Source organism: Acipenser ruthenus, chromosome 19 (genome assembly GCF_902713425.1).
Source record: "Acipenser ruthenus chromosome 19, fAciRut3.2 maternal haplotype, whole genome shotgun sequence".
Classification (NCBI taxonomy): domain Eukaryota; kingdom Metazoa; phylum Chordata; class Actinopteri; order Acipenseriformes; family Acipenseridae; genus Acipenser; species Acipenser ruthenus.
Window position 1 is genome coordinate 106947 of NC_081207.1, and position 16671 is coordinate 123617.

Genomic DNA, 16671 nt, shown 5'->3' on the forward strand with positions numbered 1-16671 from the left:
CTTACACCAGTGGCATCTTACCCATGACTTGCAGGCACTTACACCAGTGGCATCTTACCCATGACTTGCAGGCACTTACACCAGTGGCACCTTACCCATGACTTGCAGGCACTTACACCAGTGGCATCTTACCCATGACTTGCAGGCACTTACACCAGTGGCATCTTACCCATGACTTGCAGGCACTTACACCAGTGGCATCTTACCCATGACTTGCAGGCACTTACACCAGTGGCATCTTACCCATGACTTGCAGGCACTTACACCAGTGGCACCTTACCCATGACTTGCAGGCACTTACACCAGTGGCATCTTACCCATGACTTGCAGGCACTTACACCAGTGGCATCTTACCCATGACTTGCAGGCACTTACACCAGTGGCACCTTACCCATGACTTGCAGGCACTTACACCAGTGGCACCTTACCCATGACTTGCAGGCACTTACACCAGTGGCACCTTACCCATGACTTGCAGGCACTTACACCAGTGGCACCTTACCCATGACTTGCAGGCACTTACACCAGTGGCATCTTACCCATGACTTGCAGGCACTTACACCAGTGGCACCTTACCCATGACTTGCAGGCACTTACACCAGTGGCATCTTACCCATGACTTGCAGGCACTTACACTGTACAGTCAGTGTGCTGAACGTTTTTTTTAGTCACACTCTTGACTCTCAAAAGTCTCCACGTATAACTTTGCTGAATTCACTTAAAAGAAATGCACTTCAAGCTGCCTGACCTACAAGCTTGTTAGATGACTGAGGGTTCTGCTTGTCATCAGCAGCTTCCCCTGTGCTTTCTTCTTCTGAATGGAACTGGTTGAGACTGGAGGCAGTGCTGGTGAAATTGCTGATGTTCATTGGTAATGTGTCCCTGCATAAGAACGATGAATTCATTTGCAGCCTGTGAATTAGCAGCGTCACAGGAATAAGTTCCCTCTGGAGACAGGAAGGATGAATGAGCAGGTGAAGCAGCAATCCAACGTGCCATCAAACCTTTCATGCAGATCGGAGCGCAGTCTTAATGAAAGCGTGGTGGACAGCTGGCCGTTTCAGTTAAACCATCCAGGGCTGTATCAAGAACTTCAGGATTTCCTTCAGAGACCTCCCGGGCCTGATCTTGAACCCGAGGTCAGTGGGCATGAAAAGATGAGTGTTCTTGCAGAGACACAGAAGCAGAGATGTTTTCTTTATTACAGCTACAGTTTGGGGTAGCCCTTGAGGTGCTATAGTAACACAGGTTAATACCTCTGTATTCCATTGAAGAAGAGCATTATTATTCTCACACATTTCTTTTTAGCTTTAAATACATGGAAGATTCTTCATGCTGTATTGCACTTTGTTTTCACTGAGTGCTTTTTTTATTTTATTATTTTTACCAGTAATTCATCTTTTATGTATTTATTTATTTCTATTATTGCTAAAATGCAAAAGTGACTGGACGCATGAAGCTACACTTGATTCACATTTTCGTGCTTTGTTATGGTTGTGCCAGCTGCTTGGTTTGAGACATAGATAATGTCAAGTTGCTGTTTTGATAACTTTCAAGTACTCATTTCCTGGACTTGAATCGACTGAAAGAGACTTCACTGCTGGTTCACTTAGGCAGTACTGAATCAGATTCAAAAAAAGAAATGTGCATTCCACAGGAATATGGTCTGGGTTTGTTGCATTTCAATACAGCTATAAATAAGTGAGCGTTTCAAGATTGTATCGTGCCAGGAGGACTCGAGTTTGCAGCCTGTCTAGTGCTACTACTGGCTTTCTATAAGGGACGAGCATCAGGGACATCAAGGAACAGCTCTGTCAGATTAGCGCAATTGCGCGATTACTGCACGGGGTCATTTGTAGAGTGCTGCAGCTGACAAAGCTTATTTTTGCAGCCGAGAGAGAGGTTGGCCAGACCACAGTCGTCAAGGCAAGTACAAGGCGGAGCGTGTCGGAGGAGGTTTATTTTGAGAGCCTAGTTTGTGTGTTGGCTGCGATCACGTGATGAGCCGCTGGAGCAGGCGGGGGGGAGGGGCACTTCCTGTTTGAGTTCATCTCAGAAGCGAGCTGCTGTTGTCAGTTACTACAAAATGGCTGCAGGAGCACCGTTACAGATAACTCAGTGACGCTTTCTCATTGGGATCTGGGGAGACTTTAGGCTCCAGCAATTGGACGCTTCAAGAATTCGTCTCTCGGATATAAAACGTGCTTGTGTGTTTTTTTTTTGTTGTTTTTTTTTTTACATTTTTTTGCACTTTAAAAATGCATTTGATTTCCTTAATGTACATTAAGTAGAAACTCGGCTTTAAGAAAAAAAAAAACCTGACTTGTTTTTCCTTACTCTGCGTATGATTTGCTTTAACAAATAAACATCTGATGGGAATTCGTTTTTTTTTTTTTGTTTTTTTTTTTGCACCCGTTGTTCTGGCTTGTCGTCCCCAGGGAATTTGAATTTGATCCGCTTCGCCAGCTTCGGATACGAATATTTCATTGCGATTTCTTCTCTGCCACATCGTGAGCATAGGAAAGAAGCGCTTCAGTGAATATACGACTGAAATCCTGATCTGTCAAATTACGGGTACTTTTCAGAAGATTAACGAAAAGAGTGTTTCGTTTTCTTCCGGAGAATCTGAATATTAGACTGCCAAAGCTAAGCCTGGGGTAGTTGAGATTAAAAGAATAACGAGGTAAGAAGTTGACCCGGGTATTCTGTAGTAGCTGGAGTAGAGAACTGTGAAGCCAGGATTTAAATGTATTTTTTGTAGCAGATGTGTTGGTGGGCGGGGCTTGCTAAGTAACCTGCGGGTGCTCGTTATAGTTTCTCATGCAAAAAAACTGAAGAGCAGGTATCGAAGCGTTATGGCACGCCCCGTTGTTTATTTTCATCATGTGTTAATGGAAGTTGGTGTGTGTTTTACTGGTTCACGTTATTATATACGCATTGGTTTGGTTAATTGTGGTACAAGGTTATAAATCGTAATTTATCAATGTCAAACTGCTTTTGAACCAAGAACTCGAGATTTGACCTAATCCGCGTTGTGGATGAATCTGGATCGGGTTGCTTTGCATGTGGTTTTGGTGGTCAGATTTGACCCGTGCTGTTCTCATACGTGAGTCATTGGTTGAACCATGTGCTGCTGTACGATGTATTAACACATGAAGAACAACCGAGTCACTGCGATTTAAAGCTCCATTTTGACGCGGAAAACGCGAGCAATAAATGCCAGCCTTGGTTTCTCTCAGGGTAGATCATCTGGGGTCTGCTGTGTATAGTTTGGGATGTTGCTGTGCTGTAGCCTCTGCTGTATTAGTTTTTCAATGTAGTATTAAATCCGCGGTTCAGTCCAGGGATTTGCAGACCGACTGAAAACGAAATCACTGCACTATTAAGATTTTATTTCCATTAAAGTGCTGTATATGTAGCTTAGTCTAGCACTCACCACCTCGCTCTTTGTCTCTCAAATATATTAACTTTGCATTTAAATATTATGGTGTTTTTTTTTTTTTGTTTTTTTTTTTTGGGGGGGGGGGGTAATTATTATATGCGGATAATGGCATAAACCTCTAGACACCTTGCAGACTAGTTCAGAGTGGCGCACACACCAATGTTATGGCGAAGTACTTTTTGATAGAGATTCGTTTACTCCTTCTGGGGAAAACTTGATAGTCCATTGACAGGGCCACTAGTTAAGAATTCTTTTTGTTAATTTTTATGATGTAAATATAACTACGCCGTTTTAAGACCAGTGTAACTGCTTTCCTAATACATTGCACTAACCGCATGATTCAATGCCTCTTTATCTCCGGATTCAGAGAAGGCACTAATAAATCTAAGCTGTAGTGTCATTTATGCCCAGTGAATGGTCTGAGATTCTTGGTAGCATTTTCATGAACTGTGGTTTGTTGGTTGGTTTTGTACAATGTGTATGGTCAATGAATGTGCTTATGTGCTATGTGCACAGTAGTGCTTATGTGAAGAGATGGGGTTAACACTGCAGTGATACAGAGCTACTACTTCCACTCCAGTCTCCCGAGCAGGATGCTGCTGTTGACAGTCACACAGATGCTTGTGCTGTTAAAGTCTTTGCTCATCACTAGGTATCTATCTCATAGACACCTGCAGGGCCAACCACTGGCACATGGTGACAAGTTAAACAGAAAACATCCACATTGCACAGGCCGTCTTCCCTCCTCGCAGGATCCTACACGACTCTGCAATACTAGCGGCAGCCTTGTTTAGCTTGTCTGTTTTCCCTGTTTCTTGAAATCATAAAAAAGCAAGTGGAAGAAAATAAATAAATAAATAAATAAATAAATCGATTTCTTCAAAAAGTAGACCATTTGAAGATCTTCTCACGTCAGTGTGGCCGCTGGTACTGGGATATTGTAACACGTGTGCACGAGTACGGTTGGGTCTCGGTGTTTAAGCATGTCCAGTTGTGTTTGTAGGTAGTGGTAAGGCACAGAATGTGAGCGAGCCGCTGTCTGATTCAGTGTGGGGCCCTGCAGCAGTGCAGTGTAAAAGACACTCCCGGCTGAACTGGAGTGAAGCATTACAGCTTGGACAGAAAGTCTTAGCCCAGGGGACTTTGAAAGCATGGTTTGGTCACACATGAAAGGATATTGTTGGCCTCAATGCAATCCTAGATTCCGTTCCGTTAAGCCATTTCATGACTTGGTAGGAAAAGAGTTAGCTGCACTTTGTGTAGCACAACAATCTCAGGTGTGCAATTGAGCTCAGGTGTGTTCATTGCTCTGCAGTGGGTGGATTGTTTCCATGACTGTCGCAACTGCTGTGGATCAAATCAGACAATCCAATCGCACTCTAACCCAAAGAAACCCCTATCTGTCAGTATATCACCATGCTGCTGCTTCATCGTACATGTGAGAGTTACCAGTAGAAACTCACCTGTACTGAAGCGCTCTCGGGGTCAGCGCTGTGGGTTTGTTGAGATTCAGTCCTCTCCTGGATAATCTGCCTGTACTGAAGCCCTCTCGGAGTTGGCGCTGTGGGTTTGACAACAGAAACTTTTAATTAAGAGGCCTGGTAGTTGTAGTGCCTGGCGGTAGCAGTACAGACATGCTCTGCAGGTTGCGAAGAGCCAGATAGGGAAGGCAGAGGAAGATATTGAGATATGCACATGAGATTACTGTCACCGAAACAGCTGCACCTGCTGGTTAGTATTTGTAAAAAAAGGTAAAGTGAACCATTTGAATAAGCAGCATTTTCTCAGATGCATATCGCCCTGTGCTGCAGTGTAGGCCTGTGTACATACTGCATGTCACACTTTATTAATGAATTTCAGTAACAGCAGGGGGTACTGAGGGAGACCTTCAGTATGGTGTGTCAGACACATATCAGCTTAAATCTGAGCTTTAAAATAATAAAATCCCCCCCATGTTTCAGCCTCTTGCTTGCTTTCTGCTGCTTTGAGGCATGAAACCGATTTTCATGTAAGCAAATGTTCCCTTTCATCCTGAGGCCTGAGTAGCCATATAATGCCTTGATGCAGACAGACAAAGCATGCAGATATACAGGATTATTAGTATTATTATTAGTATTATTAGTATTATTATTAGTATTATTAGTATTAGTATTTTATTTTTTTGTTGAAGATCTTTGGACTTTTGAGGGGAGAAACAAATGGTACTGCAGAAAATTGTGGATGTTTATCCCTTGCACCATGCACATGCTAATAGAAAATAGAATCCCTGTTAAGTACCCTGTGATCTGCTAATCTGTCCTGGAATGTATTCTCTCCTGGATCAGGCCGGTTCCTCCCAGCTTGTTAAGATGCGCAGGCCACGGTTTATTTGAACTTGGCACTTGGTGTGTGTCGTAACTGACTGTCTGGTTGGCGAGTCTGTGCATCTTTACACAGGACTAGGACTCGCATTTTGCAGTATGCTTGTTTCTTAGTGACTCTAAACAGTGTTGCTCCTCAGGCATCAGCTTATTGTTTTGAACAATTGAACCCCTTTTAAGGTATGGTGGGTTACTGTAAGAGTCGAGGGCAGGGAGGCGGGTTACTGTAAGAGTCGAGGGCAGGGAGGCGGGTTACTGTAAGAGTCGTGGGCAGGGAGACAGGCTGGTCAGACAGCGAGATCCAGGAGCTCTAATGGACTGTGGGGGAATTGGTGCTTTCTGCTCATTCCTCCAGGCCATCAATACAAATTAAATAGTAATGCAGAGTTCTCACAATAAGGATTGTATTCATGAGACTACGACACTGCTGTAAACGCCTTGCAGAATCTCTGGGTTTACCCCTTGCCAGCGGCTTCCTCATGTGAGAACATGGCACTGGAGGAGCTGCCATTGATCGCTGCAGAGTCCATCCTTTCTGCGTTGTTGTTTCTAGCCAGACAGCTCACGGGAATGCAGTGCTCAGCCTGTCTTGCAGCACTGGCATGTTTGGCCCTCTGCCCAGAATGTCTAGTTGCTCTGCACACAGCCCTCTAGTTTGTCTCTTGCTCACAGAGAAACACACACGGCATGGCTGAAGGTGGAATGAACTCTTAATAAACCACCTTGCCACTGCTTCTCTCTCCTTCTCTTCCAGTCTCCAGCATCGCACAGCCAGCCTCGTATTCCTTCACAGTTTCTCTGTGAGACCCCGACCCCTGAATAAAAAATGAATTCCATTCCCCAACTGATTCACTTTCCTCTGCTCTTACCATTATTATAAAACTAGCAATAAATAACTGAAGCATCACCAATGAAATAGCTGAAGCATCATCAATGAAATGAATGTTAAAAACTGGGGTAGCATTTAGCTTCAGATCAAATAAAATTCCTGCATGTGTTTACCAGGCTACTTTCTGAAGTCATCTAAAAGTGAGTGCTTTGCACTGGCTGCAGGGATGGCTTCTGCTTGATTCCCTGGTCCGTTTCCTCCAGGATCTGTCTTCTGTCCTCTGCAGCTGTTAATCCATCAGTCAGTCGGAGATCTGATAGACAGTCTGGAATCTAGGAGAATGCATGGGAGCGAGATTGAGGCCTGCTGGCCAAAGCACTGCGAGACGCTGTGATACCGGCCGTTCAGCACGTCCTTATCCTGTCCTACAGGATTCCCCAGTCTCCTCCAAACCATACAAACAGGCTGATGCAGAGACTAAAAGTACAGATGTCTACTTGAACAGCTGGGTTATAAATACTTTCAAATCTGAATCGCTAGTATAAAAATAGCAGTCGCCGGGTGTCATCGTGCTGAAGAAAAGTCGCGTGTCCGGTCCCGAAGGTACTCTTGCGTCCATCATCAGGTTTGCAGCACCCTGTTCTTATGGCTCCTTCATATGCATTAGGATTGCTACCTGTTTTAGATCTGCTTGGAAAGGTTATACTGCTGAAGGCAACCCTGGGCTGGATTAAACCCTGCCATTGCAATCCAGAGGCTGTTCCAGGGTTAAACCCTGCCATTGCAATCCAGAGGCTGTTCCAGGATTAAACCCTGCCATTGCAATCCAGAGGCTGTTCCAGGGTTAAACCCTGCCATTGCAATCCAGAGGCTGTTCCAGGATTAAACCCTGCCATTGCAATCCAGAGGCTGTTCCAGGGTTAAACCCTGCCATTGCAATCCAGAGGCTGTTCCAGGGTTAAACCCTGCCATTGCAATCCAGAGGCTGTTCCAGGGTTAAACCCTGCCATTGCAATCCAGAGGCTGTTCCAGGGTTAAACCCTGCCATTGCAATCCAGAGGCTGTTCCAGGGTTAAACCCTGCCATTGCAATCCAGAGGCTGTTCCAGGGTTAAACCCTGCCATTGCAATCCAGAGGCTGTTCCAGGGTTAAACCCTGCCATTGCAATCCAGAGGCTGTTCCAGGGTTAAACTTGTATTTCTTTACCTCTGTGGATATGATTAGACACCTAATGCTTTCCCAGCCGGTTCCACAGGGATCATAGGGTTTGCAGGTGGAACTGTACGCTTAGCCTGAGCTGCTGCTGCTGCTGCTGTCAGATCTCAATAACTCCAGATGAACTTTACAGGCTAGTAGTTGGAGAGGAATACTGAGAGCCAGGTGACACTGGATTTGAAATCACCTGTAGAGCTGGAAGCAAGCGGAGGTCTTATGGAACTGATCCTGAGAGAACCTGATTGTAATAATGCAGTTTTGTAAAGTGTTGTCTGTTGGTATTTAGTTCCATTTGTATAGATACATAATGTTGGAGAACTCAGGGATAATGATTCTAGGACATAAAATATTCCATACCTTGACCAATGGTTTGGATGTCTTTATGCACATTTCCACCAATAGGAGATTGGCAGTGTGCCCCGCCCACGTGTGTGTTATGTGTTAATGTTGGTGTATAGGTATTGGTGCATGGGATATAAATGGGTCTGTGTAGCGAGTGTTTTAAAATATATAGTTGTATTTAGGCACAGGGATTGCATAATCACGTCACGTTCAGATAAAGTATGTAATAGTATGTGAGCACGGGATTGCACAAATTAGTTCACGTGTCGAGATTCACGTGAATGATTAATTTGGAATTGAATCTCGGCACAGCTGTATATATAGAGGCACGAAGCACTCACTCGGGTTTGTGTGTTCGAGAGTGGGGAACGGGAGAGAAAGAGAAGTAGAAAATAATTAAAAGCAAAACAATTGCTACTCATTTGAGAGGACTCGCACGATACTTGTTTAGTGGTGTCCACTGTCTGTTTTGTTTGTCTATTTTGGCCTCTAGTGCCGTGTTCTGTTTTGTTCAAACCTTTTTTTCTGTGTGTGTTAATAAAACACTGAGTGCCACAGCGTCTTAGTTTCGCCCGCAGTTGCTGTGTGTTTTTGGTTTAATTTCTTGGCCTGACGTCACCCCTACAGCCAGCCTGTTCACAGAGATATGTGACCCAGTCCAGACTGCAGGTAGAGGATCCCGCAGCTGCCTGTCCATCATTCTGAGGGACTCCAGTATTACTGTGGCAGCCCGCTGTCACTTTTACTGCTGGCCCTCTTGTCCCTGTGGTGAGGCTGGGTGAGAAGAGGAGTTTAGGGAGGGCATGTTTAACCATGATCGCTGCGCTGCTTTAGCTGTCAGGAGAGAAAGCACAATGAGGCCTATTGTAATGGCCAGGCCTGGGTCTCGCTTACAGACCGGCCTGAACAATGGGGAGCTATTCCTGTCGTGGTGTTGGCTATTGAGCTGCAGGCAATTGGGTTTCTGGGAGCTGTTCTGTTGTGTAAAAGCAGGAAGACCCAGGTGGGGTGGGGGGTGGGCTGCAGATTAAACAGTCCTGTCAGAACTGAAGCATTTAACCTGGCAATCTGAAAGAGAACCATGCCATGTTATGTGCTGTATAAGCTTGCAATATGTTCTGGATATTTTTTTTTTTTCTTTCACTGTGAACCTTACAGTGTACTGAGATGACAGACAGACCTTTGGCTACCAGCAGAACTGACTACGTTTGAAGAAATTTGCAGATGCTTGATCTGTATCACTGCGATTTTATCTCTTTCAACAGCTGTTTATTTTCAACAGAGAGAAGGAACAGGAAACGCAAGAAGAGAACCATTTGATGGAAGAAAAGAAAAAGAAAAAGCAAGAAGAAAAGAAAAAGAAGGAAGCGGCTCACAGAAAGGTCAGCGAATTGGTTTTACTCCCCATTGAAGGGCTGTGCTTCGTCCACAATGTGAACCAGCTGCTGCTGTGAGCGTGCCATTGCAGGACATGTCTGATTGTCATGTTCCTGCTAGAAAGCAGTGCCTGCTGTTGTGGAGGGTTGCACCTCTGGGGCGATTGCTTGTTGATTGCTATACGAGCCTTGAGAAGCAGTCATTAATTAAGGGTTTAGTTACTGTGCTCTTGCAGTTTATTATTCTGAGATTACTGGGTAAGAGGAGTATTGTGCCAGTGCAGTTATTACTGCCTGTAAGAGAGTGCTCAGCCCATATATTTCCCTTTGATTACTGGAATAGGGCCAATATAAAGTGTATTCTTTAATGACTAGACCAGAAATTAAATGGTTTTAGCAGTGTGCTAATTTACTGTTAATATAGGCATGCTGTATCAGAATCTGTGTTTTTTATACTTCTCATTTATCTGTGTTTTTATACTTCTCATTTAAGGTTTGATTTTGAATCTTATTCTGTAATCTGATCAGTGTGTCTGTGGGGCATTTCAAGGCAGATTTCCTACTAAAGATTGAACCCTATCGATAATCCCTCCTTGAAATCTCAACATGGACACAGCTGGATTCTCCGTGTGTAAAATTTGTATTTGTTTTTGTTTCTGTTTCAGGCTGCGGAACAGAAAACCAAAGGTGAGTTGAAATATCTGTACTACTCTGACTGGCATTGTTTGTGTATGTCTGTAAGTTCTATTCATTCTTTTTGTGTATGTTTGTGAATTCAATTCAGGAGACAGGATGATGGTAGTTAACTGAAATGCAGTTAAAATAATGATTTAGGGTGATCCAGCAAAAAGCTAAATTAACTTCAAAAGCTGTTTTGGCTATAAAGCCTTGATAAGTTAAACGTGCCAGGCCATGTGTAAGTGATATACAGAGACTGGTAAATAATCACTCTAAAGGTTATCGTTGCCAATTGATGCTGCACAAATTAATTATTTAGAGATTTGCAGCAGCAGTTGTTTTAATTTTGTGTGAGTGTGCAGAAAAAAAAAGACATTTTGAGAAGTTATATTTATTCAGATTTTATTAAGAAATGATCAGTGATGTGATTATTCAGTCCAGATAACCAATGAATAGGAAGCTCCGTGTGCGTTTCTGGGATGTGGTTTAGTTTTTGAAGGCAGGGCAATCTGATTCCTGATGCAGCCTCAATGGATTTCAATGGATTCACCAGAATGCCTGCTTACCTTCGGCAGAAATTATCCATTCACCCGGTTGTATGGCATGTTAATGAATCTGCTGGGACAGATTCTGGATCTGGGTCCCATGTGCGCTGTGCTGCGCTGTGACTGCAGGGGTCTGTACTGCGTGTTCACTAGCACCTCCATGTGGTGTACTTGTGGTATAACCCTAACCCTAGCCTTGGGTCAGGGCTGTAAGGAAGGGCATTACCAGCATGTTGAAGTAGCTGCTGATCCAGGAAACCCAGCCTTTGTGTCGTCTCACTGGGGGAGTCGTTTAGTGTCGTGTCGTTTAGTGATCCAAGAACGTTTTTTGTGCGTTACGTTATGGAAGTTTACCATGTTATTTTGGGATGTTAAAGTCTGTGTTTTAATTTAATGTCAGGAGGACAGACAGCAGCTAAAATCTAGAAACATTAGGGCAACTTTGCAGTAAAAAAAGCAAACATTAAAATCATATGCTTGAGTCCAAATAGTCATGTAAATGAAATAATTATGTGTTTGCATTTTTGTCCCTCGTGAGACTTCAGCCTCTACAAAGTGCTGCACAGTTACACAGAGCACATGACTTGTAACAGCATTACTTCATAGCAAGCATGTTGTAATTCCATATTGGATTCATTTGCAATTTCACATTCAATTAATTACATCAACACTTTTGCACCAGATTTCATGAAATGCAATCTAATTACAAGCTAATTACTGTAGAAAGTTCTTTGTAACTGTCGCATTTATAAATTCAATAAATGAATCTCGTACACACAGTGAATGATGTTTTCCAGGTTGATTAGTGCGTGTAGTGATTCTGTTCATTCTGTACGCATGTGAAGTGAGAAAGGTCTCAGATTTGAATAATGCATTTCTGTCATTGCTGCTGGTGCTATTGCTGATACTCGGATGAATGCCTTTTATAAAACGGTTGCACTTTGGAGGAATTGCAGGTGCAGTTCTTTCGGTTGTATTCGTGCTGGTGTGCGTTTATTTATATGTGAGTGAGTGTTGGCCCTGTGTGTGAGTGCAGCTGTGGGTGTGGTTTGGTGCTGGTTTAAGCGTTGTTAGTCTGGAGTGGGGTTGGTTAGTATGTTTACCTATCTACTGTACCGCATGGTGTTGGAGAGGCTTCCTTCATTGTGTAGAACACTGCACTTATTTGTGCATGGGGATTGTATTTGGTGTGTGTGTGTGTGTGTGTGTGTCCCTTTCTCGGGGATTGTAATTGGTAGTTAAACACTAGAATAGCATGATCAGTAAGTGTAGTAGATTTATTATTATTATTATTATTATTATTATTATTATTAATTTATTTATTTGGCAGACACCTTTTTCCAAGGTGATTTCCAGGTGTTACAGGGCAATACAAAGTTACAATGCAAGCTTAATATATAATAGAGTATAGTTTACAGTAAGTGCAAATAATACCACTAAAATACAATGTGAACTAGGATGCAACAAGCTAGGAGCACAACAAGTTAAATCAACGATGACATACTCATAGTGCAAGGATAGTGCATTAGCTGAGGATCCAGTAACGTGGTGTGTAGATCAGGGAAGTCCAGTGCATAGTAGGGGAGGTAGATCAAGAGATCTACAAGTGCAGTCTAACAGGGGGGACAGGGGGAGGTGGCGGAAGGCAGTGAGAGACGGGATTGTAATAAAGCACATAAAAGGATGGTGAAGCATATTTAAAAAAATGACAGTTAATGCAATAGCATGTAAGGTGTGGTGACCTGTGAATCTACCTGCTCAACATCTCTTGGGGGAACTATAAGACTACAGTAGAAGGGAGGTTCCAAGCGGGTCCTGCTTTTAGACACAATGCACACCCCAGGTAAAGAGCCTTGACACAATGCACACCCCAGGTAAAGAGCCTTGACACAATGCACACCCCAGGTAAAGAGCCTTGACACAATGCACACCCCAGGTAAAGAGCCTTGACACAATGCACACCCCAGGTAAAGAGCCTTGACACAATGCACACCCCAGGTAAAGAGCCTTGACACAATGCACACCCCAGGTAAAGAGCCTTGACACAATGCACACCCCAGGTAAAGAGCCTTGACACAATGCACACCCCAGGTAAAGAGCCTTGACACAATGCACACCCCAGGTAAAGAGCCTTGACACAATGCACACCCCAGGTAAAGAGCCTTGACACAATGCACACCCCAGGTAAAGAGCCTTGATAGAATGCGGTTTCAGCTTTGCCACCGCAGGAGAAGTGCTTACTCTGAGGACAGGGGGGTTCACAGGGAGCAGTGAGCAGCCAGCATTTCCATGGCAACAGCCTGGTATCTGGAGAGTTGTCTCGGCCTGCATAACAAACAGCAGGGCTCAGCCTCTCTCAGTGCTGTCCAGGCCGCTGCTCTGCAAACACACTGACAGATGGGCTCTGTTTGCTGTTCACACAGGAGCTGTTTTCATGAGTGCTGGTGCAGTCAGGCTGCATGAAAACCTGCCTACGCAGGGTGATGAGGGCAGCGGCAGGGCCTGGGCTGGAATGACTGGGGCTGGAGCAGATCCCCCAGTTACACAGATCCATATACCAGTATACACACAGGCATCTGTGCCATTGCTGGAATATATCAAAGTGTGCTATCAGTAAAGAACAGGTTTCTAATGTTATTTTTTAAATGACTTTACATGAACCCAACCCAACAAATTCCTTTCATTATGTATTATTTATGCATCAAATATTCTGTTTTAACATCATGTTATCAGATTCACAAGTAAGGAAGCAAGCGTGTTTGAAAGAGCCGTGCCAAGGTGAGCATGCTTCGAGGGTGCTGCTGTCCCGGGGCGTGGGCTGACAGCTCTGCAGTGTAACGCAGGTCTCGTCTGACCCTTGCTCTCACTTAAAATATTTTGTTAGTTTTCCATGTGCGATTACTCTGTAGAAAATGCAAGAGGCACAACAATGAAATCTACTGGGCTGTATGATTGAACACTTTGTCTGCTTGTGAGTATGTAGGTTGTAGATGCTATAAATAGAAAGCTGATCAGTGATATTCATTGCCCTGGTGTTTAATGGGCTCTTCAGCATCGGCAGACCATTCACAAGATTGGAGAAGATTGGGGAGAGTACTTCAGTCAGACAGTTTCATGGAATTGACTGCATATGTGTTTTAATGTTACATTAGATAATATTAAAAGCTTTGGTTTACCTAGGTGGAAATTATATATTTAGATCAATATTTATAACATCAAAAACCATCTCTCTCAGTTTGGCTTAGTGGAGGTCAGTCTTAATCTTTCCAATGGGACAGATAAGGGTTTGAACTGATAAGATTATTTATAAAAGCAGATTTATGCACATTTCTACACATTATAAAACTGTAATTTATACCAACAGTAGAGCTGCCTGTTTGTTTATTGAGAGGGCAGGTGCAGGTGCTGCTAGTGCTGCTGGTGCCTTCATCATAAAGGGGAGCCCGAAGACCTGACATCCTGCCATTTCACATACATACTTCAGTGACAATAAAAAGAATGCATTGTAAAAACAAAGCAAGTTCATGCACATTGATTGTAATCACGCTTCTAATAAAATAGCAATTACACCACTACAGAATTACATTTTTGTTAACGGTGTAATTGCTGGGTAATTACTCCACCTAATATAAAGTGTCATCAGTGAGAACATGTTTTTTTTCTCCCATGGGGTGAAACGCTGCACACCATCAATAAAGGGGTGAAGTATACAGTAAATACTGGGGGATTTCTTTCTGCTTCCCTGGGGTGTGCCCCTCCCCTCCCTGACCCCGCAGTCGCTGTGAATGCAGGCTGTGCCTCTGCTGGCTCGTCCCCCCCCCCCACTGTACCACTCTGATTGGAGAAGGAGGAGGCTGTCTGCTCCCCCGAAAGCTTCCAGAAGGATCCACGGCGGAGCCAAGATTGAATTACCGGCTTCAGTGATGAGCTTTAAAAAAAGAAAGGCAAAGAAAGCAAGCAGGTTGCAGGTTGTCCAGTAGAAAGCACTGAATTATGGGATCCATCTGCTTCCTGTAATATATTCATAACGACCTCGAACAATGAGCTGATTGAAATCCTGTTCGTTTCACCCAGTGAGGGCCTGGCCTGTTATTAATCAGGGATTCACTTCACATACAGCTCCCTGGGATGAAGCTACTCTGCAGGTTAGAGCCTGGTAATGAATCCTCTGTGAAGGCAGGGGATTGGATGATGAGAGTGTGATGTGTGCGTGTGCGTGTGCGTGCAAGGTTGGGGGTGTTCATGCTTTAGCCGGGTTGCAGTATTTAGAATTCTCGAAGCTCAAGATTTTTGCACAAACCAAATTGTATGGGTTGGGATTTAATGCTTTAGCTGTGCTGCTGATATGCAACACTGCCTGAATGGTAGACTTTACTTAATGCAGGTGTGTATGTGGGGGCTTCGTCTAAAGTTTAAGCTTAACTATTTTCTAAGAATACCTCCAAATGATAGCAAGTTTTCAGAGTTCTATAGCTGGTGAATTCATCATATGTCAGACTGCGCTTCTGTCTGTGTGTGTTTGACATGAGCTAAGATTTCAAGTTCTCCGAACTTGAGAGTTTACTACATTATGTCCTTGCACACATACTGAGGGAAGTGCTTAGATAAGCCAAGGTTAAGAGGCACAGGAGCTGGAGATTTCAATATAAAACTGCAGAAACCCCCTCATTTTGAGCTTCAGAACAGCCTTGATAAGGCAAGTGATTAAAGCAGTTACCCTGGGTTTGTGTAACAGCTTCCCAGCTGTCATTTAGCTGGGCTCTGAAGGCACTGAAATGTGGGAGCGTGGGGTGGAGTGAACAGGGTTCTGTAATGACTGGCTTGTTAGGGAGTTCCTCACCCAGTTCCTTTATTCGCTCCCAGGTGGCTACATGCTCTTGAAGACCAGGTTCATATTGATGGAGCTTCTTGTTTTTACTGGAGGTGTTGCAGGGGCTGCTCTCAAGCAGCTGTGTCTGTGAAGACCGCTCTGGCATTTTGAAATTCATCGTCTCTCTGCCAATCTCATGGAGCCCCAGGCAGGCACAAACGAAGTCTGGGATACTCAGTGCTTTACAAAAGAAAGAAAGAAAGAAAGAAAGAAAGAAAGAAAGCAGCTTGTTCTGTATAAAAACCAGGCATTTCTAATGCACGCTTACTGACAGACACACTTTACTGAGTCGTACACAAGCACACACACGTATGCATGTGAACATGAAGATTTGCTGACCTGTTGACACTTGCTTGCATGCATTCTACGTTTGTTTTATTATTGATATTTTTAATTGCTGTGTAGTTTTGTAATTGCTTTGCCAAGTGGAATCATGCCTCAATGTCTCACCTCTACCTACGAAATGCAAACGCATTAATAACGTTGCTGTCTTGTATTCACAGTGCCAGTATCTGCCAAGCTCAGCCCCAGCTCTCCCCACCCTGCCAATCCCAGCGTGACTCCTCCCATCCCCACGGTTAGCAGCAGTGGCAATGGCAAGCGAGCTCCTCCCAGCGCCCAGCAGCAGCAGCAGCAGCAGCCGCCGCCGGCAGCCCCGCGCTTCCCTCCCCGCGAGGTCCCCCCACGCTTCCGCCAGCAGGAGCACAAGCAGCTACTGAAGAGGGGACAGCCACTGCCAGCAGGGACTCTCGCCACCACGGGACAGCCAGGGGCCAGCTCGCCCCCTCAGACCCCCGCCAGCCCCAGCAAGCAGCACACAGGTGAGGACAAGGCTGCATGTTCTTCAGTCTCTGCACTCTTAGAACAGGCTTTAACAGAACATGCATTTCTACATTTACAGCAACTTGCTTATTCCCCTGCACAGTTAAAAAAAAAAAAAAAGTTTGAACATTTTGAGTACTGCTGAAACCCACTCAAGCTTTAAAACCACAGCTCCTTGTGTTTTGCAAATTA

At 44.2% G+C, this 16671-nt stretch overlaps 1 protein-coding gene across 5 annotated transcripts in view; it reads left to right on the forward strand.

Annotated features, from left to right (window-relative positions):
• Window positions 1-2010: 2010 nt before the first annotated feature.
• The window catches only part of LOC117424435 (trinucleotide repeat-containing gene 6C protein-like), a 43269-nt gene continuing 28608 nt past the window's right edge, over window positions 2011-16671 (forward strand). For 3 of the 5 annotated variants that reach the window (XM_058992217.1, XM_058992220.1, XM_058992221.1), the window contains exons 1-4: window positions 2224-2683; window positions 9471-9570; window positions 10230-10251; window positions 16161-16478. In XM_058992217.1, the coding sequence (XP_058848200.1) occupies window positions 9508-9570; window positions 10230-10251; window positions 16161-16478 (403 nt within the window). In that variant the 5' untranslated portion in view covers window positions 2224-2683; window positions 9471-9507. The other 2 variants (XM_058992219.1, XM_058992218.1) reach the window with 2 other exon arrangements.